The sequence below is a fragment of the Dendrobates tinctorius genome, unplaced genomic scaffold (genome assembly GCF_039654945.1).
Source record: "Dendrobates tinctorius isolate UK_male_01 unplaced genomic scaffold, ASM3965494v1 ptg000066l, whole genome shotgun sequence".
In the NCBI taxonomy this organism is placed as follows: Eukaryota; Metazoa; Chordata; class Amphibia; order Anura; family Dendrobatidae; genus Dendrobates; species Dendrobates tinctorius.
Window position 1 is genome coordinate 2,182,671 of NW_027361734.1, and position 21,206 is coordinate 2,203,876.

The window sequence follows — 21,206 nt, forward strand, 5'->3', positions numbered from 1 at the left end:
CACTTGCTTGGCGACACTTGCGCTACCTTCCGATATTTTTTGTTTAGCGTAGTCAAAAAACACATGACATGCGGATGGTAAAATAAAACGATACATGGAATGCAAAAGGGTGAAAAACAGACCAGCACACAGATTCAAAATGGTCATGCAAGTGTAAATAAGGCCTTATTTTGATAAGAACATTAGATTTCATAGTGGATATTTTAGACATCGCCCCAGCATATTATTTATTGGTTGTTACCGAGAACTGTTTGACATTTTATGCCTCAAATTCTGTCATCATACGTTTAATTGAGAATAAGCTAATTTGTATCCCTAATCTTTGTTTTTTTTCTTGTTTGTTTTAATTGCTGTTAACCAATTGTACGTATTAGAAATTATCAATATGACTAACCATTTAAGGGAACATCGAGAATGTGTTTATTTTCAATGTAATACAGATGTTCAAACAGAACAGTTACTTTTTGGAAAATTTCTATATATATAATTACCTTATATTGTCTGTAATCCACTTCCGTCTGGATGTCCCCGAATCCCACAATCCACCGCGCCGACTGGAAGTATACCGACCGCCATATTGAAATACCCCAGTGATGGGTATTCCAATATGGCACCCGCTGGTGGTACCAGGACCACCAGCGGGACACCGCCGGGACCCCCCCGCCGCTGCCTGACCCGCTGCCGATGGACCCCCCCCCCGCCGCTGCCTGCCCACGCACCTCCGTCAAAGCCGGCAGGAAAGACCGTGGCTTGCGGCCTTTGCACAGGCCGCAAACCGCAGTCTTTCCTGCCAGCTGGCCGCTGCCAGGACCCCCCCACCGCTGGACCTGCCACCGCTGAACCCCCCCCACCGCCGCCTGTACTCACATATACACACACACACGTATTCACGTACACTTAGACGTATTTACACACACATGTACTCACATACACACGTACACACACACTTCCCTCACGATGCGATAGCATCGGGCACACCTCTCGTGATATAAAAGGAGTTCAAAATATAAATTCTTTCTCCAATATATATAGAATTAGATCTAATTAGGAAAACTAAAAATATATAAAAGTCTAGAGTATAGTTATGGACTTTTAAAAGGGTTGTCCAGGTTTGGTACAAAACTCTGCAGTCATTCTATTTGACTGTAGACTTGTGAATCCTCACATCGTGCACAGAGTGCGCTGTCAGGATTCTCTGATGCAGGCAAAAAGATCACGTGGTCATGTGATCGCAAGTATTTAAGAAGTATAATTCTGGCCACATTCCAAATAGATGTGCCTGGCCTATCTCAATTCACTCCTATCAGAAAAGAAAGGCTGAAGGTGGGGCTCTCTCCTGTCTCTCTATTTGACAGTTCTGAGATTTCCTGCTTCTCAGCTGGCAGATTACACTGTGGGGATAGAATGGATATCTTCAGCATGTAAACTCGTAGGATAAGCTATTGTCTTTGAAAATTTAAAGGGAGTGGCTGTTCTCCTGCTTTCACCTAACTGATAGAAGGCTAGAAAGAGCAAATGTACTACTTTCAAAGGTTCTCCTCGGGTCCCATTTAGACAAGCCAATGTGTAAACGAGTGTTGGTAGAAATGTTCTTTCTTGACTATTGGCCCGTATAAAAAGGCCAGAAGATGACTTACAAACAAGCATAATGCTCTTTCGATGTGTGTTCTGATTTTTAATTGAGCAAAAAAAAACAGTTCTAAGCAGCATTCTGTCTTGTGTAAGCAGGTGAAGTGCTGTTGATAAAATTATATTCTGTGTTCACTAAACGGGCCATCAGACCTCCTCCATAGGCACGTGTAAAACCATGTTTGGTGAGTCTCTGTGTAAAGTATGTAGTGAGACTCAGGCTAACCCTTTGCAAGCAACGATTCCTTCTTTTGCTGCATTGTGTTTGAGGTGAAGATTTGTCTCCAGGTTGGAGGTGAGGTATATTTTTGCCCGATTTGTGTTTTGCTGATTTACTTTTGGTGAACTTGTGAGAAAAATATGTGAAATCAATTCTCCGGTCATATTCTGTGGATCGAAAGTCAAAAACGGACAAAATCCTGACAGTGTGATCAAAGGGTTCCACTTTTCATCCAGATGCTGTCTAGAATCGGCCCCCTGCTCAGTGTTGATATCTCCCAGTGAAGAGCATTGTTCCATATTTTGTGCTGATTCTGGGAAAGTGAAACCTGCGTCCTGGTAAATTAAGGGAAAACATCTGATTTGTTAATTATCTGTATTAAGAAAAGACTTATGTCGTGTTTTTTTTTTTTTTTTGTTCTAACCAGTAAGTCCTTTTTAACAAAAGAGACCTAAAATTTCTCATTTTGTCTTTTGAAAATTAATTGAAAGAAATCCTGTTATTTGTTTGGTTCCCTTATATGACTACAGTCAGGAAGACCTAAATGTCTCCATTCTAACACCGTCTCCAAATACATTTTGTATTGCGTCACGCTGCCTTTTTTTGCGCGTTTTAAAACGCGTTTAATAAAATGACATACATTTAAAGTATGTTTAAAGGCATTTTTTCAGGACTGTTAGATTTAGTTTTTGCTTGGAGCCTATAGAAATCTTATCAAATCCAGCTTTAAAAAGTAAATAACCTATTGTATAATTTTCATAGAAATGTAGAAATGTTAATAAAATATTTTATGATCTTCAATCATTTGACCCTTATTTATGAAAAAATAACCAAGATGCTATAGTGGTCATAGAAAATTACTGTATATGCTCGAGTAAAAGCGAGGCACCTAATTTTACAAAAAGAAAAAAAAAACAAAAAAACTGGGAAACCTTATTGACTCGAGTATAAGCCGGGTATGCATTGTGCCCTCATCCCTATCCTTGTATGCAAGGCTCCTCATCCCTATCCTTGTATGTAAGGCTCCTCATCCCTATCCTTGTATGTAAGACTCCTCATCCCTATTCTGGTGTGCATGACTCCATCCCTATCCTGTTGTGCATGGCTCCATCCTTATACTTGTATGCATGGCTCGATCCCTATCTGTGTCTTCATGACCCCATTCTTATCCTGGTATGATTGACCCACATGAAAAAAACAAACAAAAAAAAACCCATTACACTTACCTTCCTGCGCTCCCTCGCAGCGTATTGTTCTGGTGTCAGCAACCGGCTTTGCTTTATTCTTGCAAGCAGCGCCAGTGCAGTGAATATTCATTTCTCTTTAGCAGCGGGCACAGGTGTTACTGGCAGCAGCTGGCTCCTGCCTCCTGGACCCGATGCGCCACCGCTGCCCCTACCCCTCCATGTTCTGGACACCTCACTTGAGTATAAGCTGAGGGGGACGTTTTCAGCACAAAAAAAGTGTTGGAAAAACCAGGGCTGTAGAGTAGGTAAGCCAAACCTCTGACTACTCAATTTCCATGACCCTGACTCCACAACTCAGACCCCTCCATACATGGCTCATGTTTAAGTGATAAATTTACTGTAGTAAAATGGTAACATCAGGCTTTTAATAATTATGATAAAATAATCAAGCCATTTAGATAGAACATAAAATATATTGGAATACAACTTTAGAGCAAAAAACTTTCATATTTACAATTATTATACACTATGCAGTAAGTGGGGAAAAAAGTTTTCAACAAAAATGTACAGAATAACATTTGTGCAGTCTATGAATTTTGTTCTGAGAAATAGTATCAACTCCATCAGATCCTCCTTCATAGATTACCTCAAATCTGACCTAATTATTTTAAGGCTAGAGAACAACCTCTCTACACTAACTTGGGTTGGTGGCAAAGCAGTAACCACATGGGCAACATCTCTAACAATTTCAGGGTGTAAAGGAATTGTCTCGTGCACAGTTTTGATGATCGATTGAACTCTTTCACTTCTTTGAGAGCAAGTGAAAAATGTTGCTGAAATATGGTAAATCTGTTTGCTATGGGAGTAGAATCTTTTTCCCTGCAGCAATGCTTTGCCTGCTCCATGTCATCCAAATAATTGTCGAAATCAAACTCCTCATCTGATGAGGATGAAGAAACGGCAGCAGGAGCACTGGCAGGACCCGAGTCCTCTTGCTCTTGGCTGTCCTGTCAGCTACTCATCCTAACTGCTACCTCAATGCTTCTTTTCCTTTAGTAAGCTGTTGACCATCCAGCAATATACGATAACTCGGGTCCACATAAACAGCTACCAAAAGAATTTTATTTTCTAATAGCAGTGTCTCTCTCCATTTCATTGAATCAGCAATGCCCTCTGCAATTAAACCTCCTCTTTGGGGCAGGAAAAACAACAAGTTTTTCCACTCCTTTATAAAAATGCCAGGAGATAAATCCTCAGCTTGTAACTTTTTAGGCACTGTAAATGGGTGATGATTTGATGACGCAATTCCTTCAATTCAGCCACCTATGTCCATTAACCTTCATGTAGTTTTACCTGAGGGTTGGCCATATCTAAAAAGAAGGGTTTCAACTAAAGCAATCGTGCAATCATTAAATAGGTGCTGCTCCCCCCCCGAGTGGCTTGATCCACAATTGCCCCTTTTCCAGCACGTCTCTTCAAGATGGAATCAATTTTAGGGGTTCTGGCAGCAATAGCCAAGTTCCTCACTTTGCTAATCAGAGTTCCAACATGTCCCTCTTGCAGACTCTCTTATTGCCAGCTGCAGCGTGTGCACTACACAGTGCCATGTGATGAGTAGGAAAGAGGTATGAAGCAGCTTCAACAAGATCATTTAATTGTAAAGAATCATTTTGCTGTTTCTCTGTAGTAAAATCTGTTTTTTCCTCCGTTATGGGAACAGGACTGGGGCCTTCCATCTCCAACATACTGAATGTAAAATATTATTCTAGCTGCTGTTCACTTTCAATATAATAATAATAAATGTTATTTCTATAGCGCCGACATATTCCGCAGCACTTTACATTTCAGAGGGGATTTGTACAGACAATAGACATTACAGCATAACAATAATCACATAGATTATAACAAATACCAAGAGGAATGAGGGCCCTGCTCGCAAGCTTACAGTCTGAGGAAAGAGGTAGACACCAAAGGTGGGTGATAACAGTTGCCCTGATTGTATGGACCAGCCATAATATTAAGTGTTTAACAGTACAGACACAGAGGGCTAATGGATGCATAAAGCATGTGGGAACATGATGCGGGGAACCTGGTTATGGTAAAACTTTTGGCTGTGCCACACAGGGATAGATTAAGTTAATGTGTTGAGGCGATAGGTCAGTCTGAATATTTAAATGCATTTTCAGGGCACGCTTAAAATTGTGGGGATTGGGGACTAATCGTATTGACCTGAGAAGTGCATTCCAAAGAATTGGCGCAGCACGTGTAAAGTCTTGGACATTATTCTCATTCATCAGTTTAATTGTACTTATGTTTGAAGCATTATCAGTTACAATTGCAAGAACCTGTTCTTTTGTGAGTTCATAATCTTGCAGAACTTTTTCCACTAAGGTCTGGAGAAACTGGCTGCTGTGTTGAGCTTTAGTATCTTTTACTGCCAGCCGCTTGGTAACAATTTTTTTGTCACAAACATATCGAACGTTGATAGCAAAATAGTTCACTCTGTGACATGCAGGCATCCATTTTAAGAAACACAAAGGGTCTCTTGAAAGTCTTTTTAAGATCTTCCTTTTAGTTAAGGGCATCTTCAATCACTAATTTTCTAACACTTTCTCTTTTACCCTTCGCCACGACAGCACCCACTGGAAAGAGGGATCTGCCCATAGGAACAGGAAACCTACAGAAATAAAAGGGGCGGTCCGCCTTGCCTCCTCAGTTGGTTTCCTGTTCTTATGGGAACCGCAGGAATATTCTCTACAAGAAGAAATACCTGGACCAGCGAGCCACCAGTGCAGTATCCATGTGAACGGCAGGGCCTCCGGTCTAGAGGCAGCGTCGGGGGAGTGCTGTACTCCGGATCCCCCCTCGTCTGAGCAGCAGCAGCAGAAATGTCGGGTCCGGGGAAGGCCGCCCCTAGTTCTTGCAGGAGACGCACCGTCGGGGTCTGGATAGAGCCGTCCTGACCCGCGTGGGGCTGGGGCCGGAGGAGGAAATGCCGACTTCCGTTCCCCGCGTTGTCTTCAGTGTGGGCCCGGGAGCATGTGGCTGTGCACATGCAGGCAGCACCACCACCCCAGAAGTGGTAAGGGGGAACTTCCGGGTCACACCGGAGGTTCCCCAGCTGAATGAGGTGCACGGCGTCCTGGGGACATTGTGGGACCACGCATGGGCATGCAGGCGCTCCCGCCCCCCGGAAGTAGTAGGGGAACTTCCGGGTTAGCCGGATAGCATTCTCCATTATGTGGCGCGGTCCCGGGAGGTAACCAGAGGGGTGTACAGATGGGGTCAACGGAAGACGGGGGTCTTTAAAAACCCCTGCAGCATGAAAGTCGACAGTGCAGCATGTCGTCCCCAGGGAAAAGCATGCATCTCCCGGCAGGTGATACTGCAGCAGGCTTGTCCAAGGACCACTCTAATAGGGGCTCCACTGACAGGAGCCACAGAAGCCACACCACCAAATCTGTACTGAAGCCTCTTGATCAGGTACCTACAGCTTCACTGGGTGAGTGGTTACTCTCTACCTATCAAGCTGACACTCCCTATCCTTTTCTCGCTACGTCTCCTCCTTAGACTAAGAAAAAACAAAAAGCAAAGAATAAGGAATGTGCCCTTTGTAGACGCCCCCTCCCTGACTCCTACTCCAAAAGGCTGTGTAAAAAATGTATTGCCAAAACTGTGCAACAAGCAACAGTGTCAGCCACGGACATAAGGGCAATGATAAGAGATGAATTACAGGCCCTGAGTCAGTCAAGTAGTGTACCTACTCACACCAAAAGCAAAAAGCTGATTATATCTAGCTCAGACTCTGAGGATGATCAGGGAGTAGCCTCCGATTCCTCGGTGGTGTCCTCATCACCATCTTCTTCAGACATGGAAGGACGTTCATGCTTTCAGCTAGAAAGCATGGATAATTTAGTGAAATCCATCAGACACTATGGTGTGCACAGAGGCAAAAGGGCCGCAAACAACACAGGACGTGATGTTCGCAGGTCTAGCGGAGAGAAAGAGAAGCGCCTTTCCCATAATTCCGGCAGTCAAATCTTTAATTAAAAAAGAGTGGGAAAAACAAAACCAAAGAGGTTACCTCCTTGCAGCCTCAAAGAGGAGATACACATTTGGTGATGAGGAGCTGCTAACTTGGACTAAGGTTTTGAAAGTTGACGCAGCAGTTGCCTCTACCTCAAAGCAATCATCTTTACCGGTAGAGGATGCAGGAATATTAAAAGACCCACTCGACCGCAAAGCAGATGCCTCGATAAAAAGTGTTTGGGAAGCAGCTACCGGCACATTTAAGCCAGCAGTGGCCAGCACTTGTATGGTCCATTCTATGCTGGTCTGGATTGACCAACTCGATCAGCAGATAGACCAGAAGTTCTCCAGGGACAAGTTACGAGCCGCCATTCCCTTAATCTGGGGTGCAGCAGCATTCATAGCTGACGCTTCAGCGGACTCGTTGCGCCTAGCAGCCATCACAGCCATCACTTGCTTAACAATGCCAGGTGTGCTCTCTGGCTCAAAAGTTGGAAAGGGGACACGCAGTCCAAATCAAAGCTCTGCGCTATCCCTTGTGAGGGTGAGTTTCTTTTCGGAAAGACCCTAGATGAGATCCTCACCAAGGCGAAGGAAAGGAAAAAAGGCTTTAAAACCTCATATCTACCAAAGGTAGCAGGGAGATTTCACAGATCACAAGAAATCCACCTCAACTCATTTTTTCGTGACCCTTCACTCCAGAAGAAGAAAAATTCCACACACTAGATGTGAAAAGAGTAGTATTAAAATACGTTGAGATGTCTAGCAGGTGGAGGAAGAGTAGGGCTCTATTTATATCCTTCCAGGGTCAAAAGAAAGGGTATGGAGTCACGAGGGGTACCCTATCCCAGTGGATTGGGGACGCGATCTGTCTGGCATACTCCGCGAGAAATGAAGATCCACCGGAGGATATCAGGGCACATTCCGCCAGAGCTATGGCATCCTCCTGGGCGGAAACGGGAGGCGTCGCAATCGAGTCTATATATAAGGCCGCAACTTGGTTGGCTCCTTCTACCTTTTATAACCACTACAGGCTCGATTTAACATCCTCCACTGACCTAGTCTTTGGTAGAGCTGTCCTCAGCATGGTGGTCCCTCCCGGGTTTAGGTCCCTGAAAGTCTCTCCAGTGGGTGCCAACTGAGGAAGCAAGGCAGACCGCCCCTTTTATTTCTGTAGATTTCCTGTTCCTATGGGCGGTGGGTGTTGTCGTGGACTCATTAAAAGAGTATTACCAGTAAGTAATCCGGCTTTTCCAGAGAAACACCAAGTTTGCGGGCCATTTCTCCACTGAGCTGTAAAAGCTGGTCGTGCAAATAATGATAATGGTACACTGTCCTTCACAACAAGCTTGATGAGCTGTCTTTTAAACACATCTGGTGTCATTGTTCATCCTTTGCCTGGCGGGAAGTGCTGGGCTCTGGTTTCTTGGTGCTATTGTGATCTTTTTGAATCACAGCTTTGTAAACTTCTGGGTGGCAGCGTTGTAAATGTCTTTTTAGGTTGGAAGCTCTTGAAGAACATTTTTATTACTGCCTGAGTATGCAGTGATTTTGGCATCACAGCATTTGTATTCTTCTGGGTCACTTATACACTGACACACAAAATGTTTTTTTTCTCTTGATTCACTGTGAAAAGCTCAAATACAGCTGACTTCATAAGATGCTTCCTAGACATTTTGTAATTATGTAAATTTGCTCTAAAAATAATTTTGTCCTGTAAAAAAATAAGGTATATTGAAATTCTTGCAAGAATAGGGAATCATGCACTGTATAATTTAGGAAAGAAATAAAACAATCTTTGCATAAATCAATAGGACAGATAATAAGTACAAAGTTTGTAAAATATGTTCTTAGATAGCTTTACTCTGAACTTTCAATGTCACAAGGTACAGCTCAGTAAATGCTTCACATCATATTTCTTCAAAGTCAATGAAGAGAGGAGGGAGGGAGTATGTTAGTGCTGAATCATATTCCAGAACACAAACACACACACACACACACACACACACACACACACACACACACACACACACACACACAAATATATATGTCCTCATCAATCCTGTTACTGTATTTCCGAATTTGAGATGTTAGAAAACAGTTTTTCCCCTTATATGCTATGTATAGTGTATATAAATCATCAAAGCAGCTAATTTCTGCTAAGAGGAAAAACAATCTAAAACATCAAGCATACAGAGATAACATTTACTGTAGAGGAGGAGCTTCACTACTTATCATGAACATAAACTACAGCATAGATTCATCTCCGCTAAAAGTCTAGACCGTAGATCAGGAATAGGACAGACATTTATAGGACATTTCATAACTTTCACAAATTCTTATGAAAAAATATTCCTCACAAACTGCATTGAACTACTGTACCCAATTTATATATTTTAGCAGTCAAAGTTGCCCCATTTTATACCGACTCCAACTCCGATTACACCAAAATGGGCTCCGACGCCGTGCAAAAAACTCTGCTTATACTGGAGTATATACGGTGGTTATCAGCGCTCATAATCTATTGTATCTAGGTAGTCTTATTCTTTACATGGGGGTGAGAAAAACTTTGTTAAACTTTTATTAGTCAGTCCAAAAGAAAAGGAGTCAGAACTTTAGCTTGCAAACTTCTTTTTTTTCCACGCATATGACATTTTGTTACATGCTTTTTTTCTGGCATATGTGACATTTTATAGAACAGTGTATGGGGAAAAACATTATACCTAGGGAATACTGCTTTTTAAGAAAAATTAGATGAACTCCAAAAATGCTATACAAACATCAAAAAGTTATATAGACATTACAATATTTTACTAAAAGCTGGACAAAACATAATATCAAGTAATCTTTTTCTTTTTACTGTGTTCAGTTCCTAAGGGAAAGCAGATTTTCTGATACATATGATCTATATGCCTTATATGCAATTGCTGGGAAGCAGGGTAACCCCATCGCAGGGGAGCGCAAAGGAAAGGAAAGGTAAGGTTTTCTTTATTAAGTTCCACTACGCATTTCAACGGATAACTTCCGTCTTCGTGATCAGTATGACGGTACTAATATGGCCATATTCTGACAGGTGCCCATTAAATGTTATTTTTCAATCTTAATAAATGTTAACGTTTCTCTTAAATAGAAATAAAAGGTCAAAAAAAGACAATCTAGGAAATAGGTGGGTTTGGACCTGGGACATCCATTTCTCACAATGTATTTTGTTATTGTACCAACGTATGGGGTTTTTTTTTTATAACAGCTTAAGTCAGTCAGTTCAATTTTATTTATTTTTTACATTGTGTCGTATACATTGGGATGCTGTCATTTAAAAGCAAAATCTTATCTATTCTGTGTATTTCTGGAAATGTGCTTTATGTTTTAATTAGGGCTGATCCCATCCTTTATCTATATATATATATATATATATATATATATATATATATATAGGTAAATTATAGACAATATAGCCCGTACATATTTTAACCCCGATTTCTTTAGTGTCTACAGTGAACTTTTTGGCCTATAAGGAAATAAGAATATCATTAGGGGACTTGTAATACCTGATTTCCAGAAATGCTTGCTGTTAGATGTCGTTCTCACACAAGTACAATTAGGGTGCAGGCTAAGGGTTCCCATTACGGCTGCAAATCCTAGGCAAACAATGAAGCCGATGACCACATCTAATGGCACTGTGGCTGGTGTGAGTTTGGGGTATCCTACCCTCAACTCAGGCCTGGATTTTTAGCCCAATTGCAACCTCTGGTGTGCTGAATGGTGATTGTGACTTAATACAATTTAATATGCTGATATATTAAATCATGCTTCGCGCACGCGCAGTATGCTTTGCCCAAGTGTGGGCAAAGCCAAAAATCATTACTGCGCATGCGCCGGTACACTATGTCCAGGAAGTATTTCGCTGTGTTCCAGGACATAGTGTACCAGCGCATGCGTAGTAATGATTTTCAGCTTTGCCCGCAGTTGGGCAAAGCATACTGTGTGTGCACGAACCAAGATTGCTTTGCGCACGTGCGAATAATGGAGAAGAATACCGGAGAAGAGCACCGATGGGGTGGAGAAAAAAGAAGAAACACCGCCCATCGGACCAGACTCAGGCCACTTACATAGGCCTGCAACTTCCGGTGACAGATTCCCTTTAAGGCTAGTTTCACACTAGCGTGCGGAGGGATGTGGACTTCCTCCGTGAAGCTCTGCCCACGGCCGCACCTCCTCCGGTCAGCTCCATCTCTGTACCCTATCTTTAGCATTAGGTACGCAGGCCGTGCCGGTGTATGTGGATGCCTCCGCATGCGTCGTTTTGACGGTGCGGCGACCGCACCAAAATGCAACACGTTGCATTCGGCGCAAGTCGCCGCACCGTCAAAACGATGCATGCGGAGGTATCTGCATACATTGGCACGGTCTGCATACCTAATGCTAAAGATAGGGTACACAGGCCGCATGCCGACAGAGGCGGAGCTGACTGGAGGAGGGGCCATGGGAGGAGCTTCACGGAGGAAGTCTGCATCCCTCCACAGCTCCTCCATACACTAGTGTGATTTTTTTTTTAAAACGCCTACCATATATTAAAAGGAAAAAATAAACTGTGTATTTTAAGCGTCTTTCCAAGTGTTTTGTGTTGCGATTATTTTATCACATTTGAAACTTGCAGAAAGAGAGAATGCCCCAAAATTGCATTTATGCCATTTCTTTATTTCGACTGGAAATGTATAAATAAATGTATAACTAGGCACTATAGTGTATATATATATCCAGTTAGTGCTGACTGTGGGGTTGGACCTGCCCCGTTATCAAATTCTTCATCCATGGAGGAATGACAACACAGGTATATGAGTAAAATGCTCCTAGAATCATTTTATATGTTAAGGCAAATATTTATTAAAGCACACATTACGAGATTAGGCAGGTCCTCTTTTACGTGAAAGGTGTATCTCATCAGTGAATGCAATATATGCTGTAAATGTAGCATAAATTAATCTGAATAAAAATATACTTCTAACACATAAAAATCAAAATATACAATCTGAAAAATGATCATAAATAATCTGATTAAGGCTGGATTTTGTTTCTTTGTTCTGTTTTAGGGACAGAGAAAAGGAATTCATATCTGTTACATGAAGGATGCAAAAGGGGGTTGAGAGGAATCAGGTTTTTAAACAAAATCTTCTGCATGATTCGGATTTTGCTCTGTTCAAAAAAATGGACACAAAAACAGAACAGTCAATAATGCCCTTCTGCATCTGTTTTCACCTATCATGTAACAGCTTAATATTCCACATAAATTCTGTTTCTCTACTACTGAAACAGAACAGAGAAATAGAAATAAACACACAGGTAAACCAGGACCATACAGGTTCTATTTAGGCTATGGCTACACAGCAATATCTGACACGCGACACTAAAATCACAGTGACACATTGAAAATTGTAGCTCTAAAATAGTCGAGCAAATGTTTTTTGGTCTTGCGACTTCTCCGAGAACTGCGATCATGTAACAAATATCACTTTGTAGCCATAACCTTAAAAGAGAACCTGTCATGTGAAAAAAGAGTTTTAACTTGTAGATATGGGGTTAATCTGTAAGTTAATGTTTTGAAGCTGCGCGGCACCTGCACTGAGAGCCCCACTGCCAAGAGAAAATTAATTTTTCTCTTCATGGCAGCCTCAGGCTTTCAGTCAGAGAGGCACGGACAGAGCGGCTTTAGTCACCACTTAGTACATAGTGAATGGTGGCTTAAACCACGTCCTGGCACAAACAGCCAGCTCTAGTGTGCATAAGTGTAAAGTCGGCTGTCAGTCAGTGAGGGGGCATGGTTTCAGCCACCGTTCACTATGTATTAATCAATTACTGAAATCGCACTGGCCGCGCCTCAATGACTGAAAGCCCGAGGCTTCTGGGAGGAATAAAGTTTATTTCCTAGTGGCAGCTGGGCTTTCAGTGCAGACAACAGGCAGCTATAAAACACTAAATCACCCCATACCTTCAGGTTAATAGCGTTTTTTTAAAAGCAAAATCTATCTTGTTGACTTCTTGCGCCCTGATGGGATAGGGGGGAGAATTGGTTTGTTATTGGAGCCTGAGCGGCTTGTATACACCCGGGGTGAAGAGGATGATGATTTGGACTTGGAAGCACTGATATCAGAGTGGTTTGAGGATGGAAGCCGTGGAGTCATTGGAGAATTTTCCATGGATTTCAGGTCACCTGGCAAGAGCACAAAAGAATGAAGATATACAAGTTAGGTATGCCGTAATGCTGTGTTCTCAGTTCTAATACAATCAAAAGACACAAATGTAATTATAATTAACCTTCCTCATGCAAATTATTCATCTAGTAGTAATACTAATTAACTGGACAACAGTTCAGTGCTGATATTTCATTCAGAATTATCCTCTTTAAGAAATAAATGACCAAACAGGGTCCTGGGCATTACACACATTCAGCATCAACACAAATGAAGTTTGATAATACTGTACAGGTGCTTCTCGCTAAATTAGAATATCATCAAAAAGTTAATTTATTTCAGTTCTTTAATACAAAAAGTGAAACTCATTTATTATACTGTATAGTCATTACAAACAGAGTGATCTATTTCAAGTGTTTATTTCTGTTAATGTTGATGATTATGGCTTACAGCCAACGAAATCCCAAAAGTCATTATCTCAGTAAATTAGAATACTTTATAAGGCCTGTTTCACACGTCCTGATATTTCCAGTACCGGAAAAAACGGTACCGGAGATATCTGTGGTGTTGTGTCCATGTGTGTGTTACAGCGGTTCCTCTGCTCTCCTGAGGGACCATCTAAGTGCAACACTTATCAAAGTTGATTAACTTTGATTAGAATGGAACTTATATGATTGTGACAAGCAAGCGGATTTGGCTGCTAATAGCATACTGCAAGTGTACTGTAATATAAAGAAGCTTCACATTTTTAAATGGAATTTTGCAAGAGATTTTATGTGAAAATAGATGGATTTCATTGAAAAAGGTGTACATAACTTTAAAAAAAGGGCTTGTCTTTGTAAAATAACAGTTATCAAAGGTTTAAATTTCTGGTGGACATGCGAATACTGGCATTGCTGGAGGAACCCTTGTCTTAAGACTAAGGCCTCTTTCACACTTCCGTTTTTTTCAATCAGTCACAATCCGCCAGGTTTTGAAAAAAAAACGGATCCTCAATTTTTTTTTGAGGATCCATTTTTTTCCCATTGACTTGCATTAATGGCGGATTGTGACGGATTGCTGTCCGTTGCATCTGTTTTTTGTGAGGATCCGCCAAAAGTTGCTGTCCGTCACCATCCTCTGTGCCCACCTGACAATGTATCTTGTCCAATGCCAGACAAGTCCAATGGCTCTATGTTATTATCTGGAGGCGAATGAATATTAATGACCGGAGTTGACTGAGATGATGATCTTCTTGTGGAGAAGGCACCAGCAGAGGACAGCAAGGACAGCCCAGAGCTGGGCCTTGAATCTCTAGAACTGAAATTGACAAAATGTAATAGATTAATTCTTTACATAATGACACATAAAATTTAAAAAAATACATATTACACCAGATGAATATGAATCAGTCATATCAGTGTTGGGTAGGTTTATCAGCAGAACCAAGGATTCCTACCATAATGTACAATGCAAGCTGGATACATTATTAAATAATAAATCCCTTAGACTCAATGAGGCTGGTGTACTTATTGTGTGGCTGTGTAATCTTTTATGAAAAAAAAATTCAAAATGGGTACATCAGCCTCAACAAATCTAAGAAATATGTTTAATAATCAATGTACTTTGTATTGTGAAATTTGGTGACAATTCCCCCTGTAAGCTTCTGTCAGTCACAATATTTTATTATGCTTCGCAATGTTGTACAGCAGTGACTCTAATTGTGACTTTTTCCTTAAATATGCATCATGAGCTGTAACTGAGATTTTATCACCATAAAGGCCAGCTTGTGAAGCTATAAGTTAAGAGCTCATTGGAAGTTCCCTGCGTAACAACCCCTTTTTTGCTCTACTCAATCAATACTCCATCCCAGTGATTCTCAAACCCCTTCCTCATGGCCCCCCAACACATCATGTTTTCAAGATCTCCATACTGTTGCACAGGTGAGAGAATTCCTGATGCCTTGATGATACTTCCATCACCTGTGTGATACTAAGGAAATCTGGAGAAGACGAAGTGTTGGGGGCCGTGAGGACTGGAGTTTGGGAAACGCTGCTCAAGTCTATGTCCTTCCCTCCTTCTCTCACATGACATGGCTTAAAATACTAAGATTTCTTTAAAACAACACATAATATAAGTCTGATACTCTAATTCATCATGTGTAGTCCTATGAAGAACCACATGGGACGCTTAGCATGAGAGCAAAATGAGAACAAGTTTTTCACCAGGTTTGACCTGTAATCTCAATTTTTTAGAATAAACTTCTGCTTTAGACGTCACATCCTTACTTGCCACTTTTAAGAAGAAAGAATCAAGAATGTCTTGCGTATCCTATAATACATGGTACCATGTTCAGGCCTTTCTTATGCCCCTTTTACAAATGTGGCACATTGATACATTTACCTCATTGTACTGTCATAAGGACTTTTGACAAATAAGAATCTCAGCTGTGCTATACCTGTCCAGAGCCAAGAACACTGTGGTAGTATAGTCAGGACTGCTTAATGAACTTTACTTGCAGCAGTAGCAACGTCTTTGATAATGTCTCTACCATTTTTACCTGCTCTCTGGACTGGCTGGTGGATAACTCCGTTCTGCTGTAACATTGCTTCCACTTGGCTTCATAGATGAACACGATGTTGGATCTAGAAGACGTCTGTGAGTCCCCAAAGTTGCAGGAGCTGTTACAGGACCTCTGTAAAGTGAGCAAAAAGATTCAGAATGACTATGTGCTATCATGTTAAGTCAGCAGGAGACATTTTAGACTAACTCCGCAAATACTTGCCTAATAAATCAGCACACAGTATAAGATGTGAGTATTGTGACCACTGCCTCATTTTTTGCACATACAAAACGTGAATGCCTATGTGATGAAGTAAATCAGGCACACAGATCCGGTTACATCAGTAATCTGCAGACTTGACTGGCCCACGTTTTCACACGGCTATCTAAACGCAGCCTCAAGCTCACCTTTGAAACAGTTGGGTGTATGTCCCTAAGGTCTTCCCAGCCAAAGCCTGTCGTGCTGCTTGCTGTCGTCTTTGCACTGAGGCTTCTTCCTAATACAGACACATAAGTACAGTTATACAGTTGGGAAGGAAGTGTTACCCATATGATCAAGCCCTCACAGTTTAACATTTCTGCAGCTGAGATGTGCAAGAATCTACAGCAAAATCTGCATCTATTACTCTTACCATCACAATTAGTCAAATTCATACCAAGCTTGGGGTAAGGATAAGTATTTCTAAGACAAAAGAAGTAATGGGGCTCCAGGAGAGAAAAGCTAACATGGAAATGTTTGTCACTTGTCCATATTTTAGAACCACTCCTGGTTTTGCCTGAGCTATACTGATGAAAAATAGCGATAAAAATACTATTCTGACGAGGTGCAGGGTGGTAGGTGTGGGCGAGTTATTCAGCTCTTACGCCCCGGCACGGCACATTACATGGAAATGGGGGTCCTGGCTGGTTGTGTGGACTTGTGTCATAGGGGCAGTACATCACTGCAGGAATTATATAACCGATGTTGCTGGTTGGCCAGGACCAGATATTTTACAGTTCATTGAGGGAGACCACCATTTAACAATCACTGAATGGGAACTTAGGAAATATATACAGGAGATAGCGGGCACACAAGCTTATGAAAGTTTCCTTCACAACTCAGAGCATTTTCCGCACACATTCCTTCCTTTTTACCCTCTCCTCCTCCATTTTCACCTTTCCTCGTTACTCTCTTTGTTTGTCCTCTGTATTTACTGCTTATCACTACTTCACCACAACCCAGCTCGACACTACAGTCCTGTTTAGCAAGAACCCCTTGCTTGACAGGCGATAGCTTGTCTTCTTTCCCTTCAGGGTGCCAGTATGGCGGGTCCTTATCTTCTCTAATGCTGACATCCTGGAACTGCCACCCAAGACAATCTATTTGTCTCACATACAAAGTCCTAGCTAGGCCCGCTACCTTTAAGAGTTATAACTCTGGGCCTAACTGCTAGGCGTCCCCTCCCAGGACCTGTCTCCGATCGATCAACTCTGTCTCTTAGTCACTTCTGCTCCAGATCTCTCTACCTCTTTACTGCAGTCTTCTCCCACTTTAGGGGAACCACAGAATGCAGCACTGCTCATAATGGAGCTTAAGTCTTCTTTCTATGCACTTCAGACCCTATCGGACTTCCTAACAGGAACTATTTCTTGTCACTTCAGCTTACTGCTCCCTCTTTAGGCTAGCTCCAAAAATTAACCCTAACTATCCCTGTCATCTACCTGTTAATGGGCAGAGTACAGCCTTGTCACCAACAACACAGATCACTACACATACAAACATTATCAATACATATTACTATTCACATTACTGAAAATTAACATAACACATGTTCTTCAAGGCGGAAAGGTGGGCAATATGTCCATCTCCTTACACTCTTATTTGACAATGACTTAAAGTCAATCTGTCACAAGTGATCTAAATAGATCTTAGCCCTAAGGAGAAAAATGATAAAATAATAAGTCAAAGTGAAGTCTCATGAGTCTTCACAAACCAAGCCTCACATACAGCTGCAGCTTGTACTGAGCAGTGTGAGATTTCAGCACTTAGGAGTTATCAGTCAGACTAGGTAGGCAGAGAATATTCATAAAAGGATTATACACTAATTTTGACATGGATATTCAAAGTAATCATAGCACTCTTTTCAGGTGTACACTGAATAGAAATATTCTAAGTCAGTGAAACTAGATTACTGGAAGAGAAGTTCTTTTATAATGAGAGGTTAAAAAATTGTTCTTATTTAGCTTAGAAAAAAAAGACACCTCAGAGGTGATCTCACTTCAATGTATAAATACAGTTGATATAAAAATTCTACAATGCAAGGTTTGTGTCATGTAAAAAAAACATGCAAGAAAAGTTATTTCAGAATTTTTTTCAGGTTTTCAATTTATGACAACATTCAGTCCTTTTGGGTAAGAGTTCATCAGCATGACACATGTAGAATTGTCAATCTTTGGTCACTTTTCCTTGCAGTAACACTCCAAATCTGTCAGATTGTGAGGGCATCTCCTGAGTACATTCCTGTTAAGCTTAACTCACAGATTTTCAATTGGATACAGGTCTGGGTTCTGGCTGAGCCATTCCAAAATTCTGATCTTCTTCTGGTAAAACCATTCTTTTGTTTATTTGAAAGTATGCTTAGGGTTATCGTCGTGCTGAAAGATGAAATTCTGCCTCATCTTGAGCAAAGGCCTGAAGGTTTTGGTGCAAAATTGACTGATATTTGGAACTGTTCATAATTCCCTCCATCTTCACTATAGTCTTAGTTTCAGCTACAGAAAAACAAACCTAATGCTGCCACAATAATGCTTCACTGTGGGTATGGTGTTCTTTTGAAAGATGGGCAGTGTTGGCATGGCGCCAAACACACACCAAACACACAATTTGGAATTATGTCCAAAAAGTTAAACCTTGGTTTCATTTTACCAGAAAACATTTTCCTACATGCTTTTGGCAGACCTGATGTCGGCTTTGGCAAAAAATAGCTGAATTTGGATGTTTTTCTTTGTAAAAATGTCTTTCCACCCTACCACAAAAGCCAGACATGTGAAGAATACAGGAGATTGTTGTCACATGCAGTATAAAAGTATAAAAATTTTCTGCAGCTCCTTTAATGTTTATGTAAGCCTCTTAGCAGCTTCCTGTACCCATTTTATTCTTTTCATTAATTTTTGAGGGACAACCAGCTCTAAGTAATTTTATTGTTGTGCCAAATTTAAGTCGCTTCTTCAGGACCAGCTTCACAGTGTTCCATGGAATAGCTAATGTCTTGGCAAGTATATCATACTCTTCTCCTGACTGATACATTTCAACAATGCCATACCTTTGATATGTTGTAAATTGTTTACAGACCATGGCTTTTGCTCTAAACTGCACATAAGAAAATGTCAGGAAAATCTTACTAGAACAGCTAAACTTTATACGGGGTTAACCAGAGTCACTGTAAATGATGGCAGTAGTGAATTGACTAGTATTTAACATGAAATTAAATGTGATTGGCAAATTCTGAAAACAACCACATCCCCAATTATAAGACGGTGTTTACACTTATGCAACCACAATCTTTTAGTTGTATTTATTCCCTCCCCCCTCAACCCCTCAAAATGATTTCAGATGGATTCTCAATGGACTTGTATAAATTAGGAGTGACATTAAAAGTGGAAAACATTCTGAAATAATTCTTCGTGGTGTGATTTTTTTACATAACCAAAACTTGGTATTTTAACACACATGTGAAGAGGTTTTATATCCACTGTACATTTGTGGTTAATACAAAGAACTGACACATGATTTATTCTTTACAAATTACTTTGCACATGACAAGAGGACATTCATTAAGTGTGGCAGAAAGGAAATTCCAGCATCTAAAGGAAATACTTTTTATAGTTAGAGCAGTCGGACTGTGGAATACCCTATCCCAAGAAGTAGTAATGACAGACACTATAGCAGCATTTAAAAGGAAACTGTGATCAGACTTTTGCTAACCTCTCTGAGAGCAGCATGATGGAGAGCAGGGACCGATTCCAGCAATGTATCACTAGATCAAAACTGCTGCAAGCAACACAGTAAACAACTGTTATTTGCTACAGATCTACCAGTTCCCTAAATGCTTGTTGTTGTCTCTCTATATCAACTATGGAATGTGCTCTTCAGACCTTTTGGGTGCATCAGAACTATGGACCAGACCTCAATCACAGGACAATAATACCTTCACACTCGTAATCTATGAACGGTTCCAAAATTTACAGTCACAACTGCTTCTCCCTTTCCCATATTTACCTGCTTCAGGTCACTTGTCTTAGGCTAGTTTCACACTAGAATTCGTGGGCGCAGCGCAGGGCCGCTGCTAAGCCCCGCCCCCTCTGGTCAGTTCCTCCTCTGATCGCATCGGACTGCAAGCGATCAGCGTATCCTATATTTAGCGTTGGATACGCTGATCGTGCGCTGACCATGCGCTGGTCTGATCTTGCTGGCGCTGCGCCCTTTAGGCGCTGCACCCAGAGCACAAAAATGCAACACAGCGCGTTTTTGTGCTCTGGGCGCAGCACCAGCAAAATCAGACCAGCGCACGATCAGCGCACGATCAGCGTATCCAACGCTAAATATAGGATACGCTCATCGCATGCAGCCTCATGCAATCAGAGGAGGAACTGACCGGGGGGCGTGGCCGGGGGCGGGGCTTAGCGGCGGCCCTGCGCCCACGAACGCTAGTGTGAAACTAGCCTAATCCATTTCATTATTCCTGTGCCCTATTGTGTATAAATATGTGACACTTTAGATTTCATGTTATTCTTTACCTGATGAAGAGACCGGAGTAGTCTCGAAAGCTTGCAATTTGTTTCCATCTTTTCAGTTAGCTAGTAAAAGGTATCAACCAACGACAACTCTCAAATTTTAATATCTTGCCATCTACTGGCTAAAACGGTACACAGATTTATATTGTTCCTGTTAGTTATAAATAATCTATAGATAGATGATGTATAAATTGAATTTTATGGACCTCTGTCCGTTTTTTAAGAAAGTAATTAACCCCTTCACCCCCAAGGGTGGTTTTCACGTTCATGACCGGGCCAATTTTTACAATTCTGACCACTGTACCTTTATGAGGTCATAACTCTGTAACGCTTCCATGGATCCCGGTGATTCTGACATTGTTTTCTCGTGACATATTGTACTTCATGTTAGTGGTAAAAATTCATGAACATCTAACTTTTTTTCATAAAAAAAATACTTCAGGTTCAATTTTTTTTATTTTACCAAGGGTAACAGGAGAAATTGGACTGCAAAAGTTATTGTGCAATTTGTCCTGAGTACGCAGATACCTGATATGTGGGGGGAACCACTGTTTCGGTGCATGGCAGACCTCAGAATGGAAGGAGCGCCGTTTGACTTTTTCAATGCAAAATTGGCTGGAATTCAGATTGGACGCCATG

The 21,206-nt window shown here is 41.3% G+C and overlaps 1 protein-coding gene across 1 annotated transcript in view; it reads right to left on the reverse strand.

Annotated features, from left to right (window-relative positions):
• Positions 1–11,742: 11,742 nt before the first annotated feature.
• Positions 11,743–21,206, reverse strand: part of LRGUK (leucine rich repeats and guanylate kinase domain containing) — a 103,617-nt gene continuing 94,153 nt past the window's right edge. The window contains exons 18-21 of the mRNA XM_073580981.1: positions 16,203–16,291; positions 15,793–15,927; positions 14,383–14,552; positions 11,743–13,273 (exon numbers count right to left, since the gene is read on the reverse strand). Coding sequence (XP_073437082.1) covers positions 13,086–13,273; positions 14,383–14,552; positions 15,793–15,927; positions 16,203–16,291 — 582 coding nt within the window. The 3' untranslated portion in view covers positions 11,743–13,085. The remainder of the gene's footprint in view (positions 13,274–14,382; positions 14,553–15,792; positions 15,928–16,202; positions 16,292–21,206) is intronic.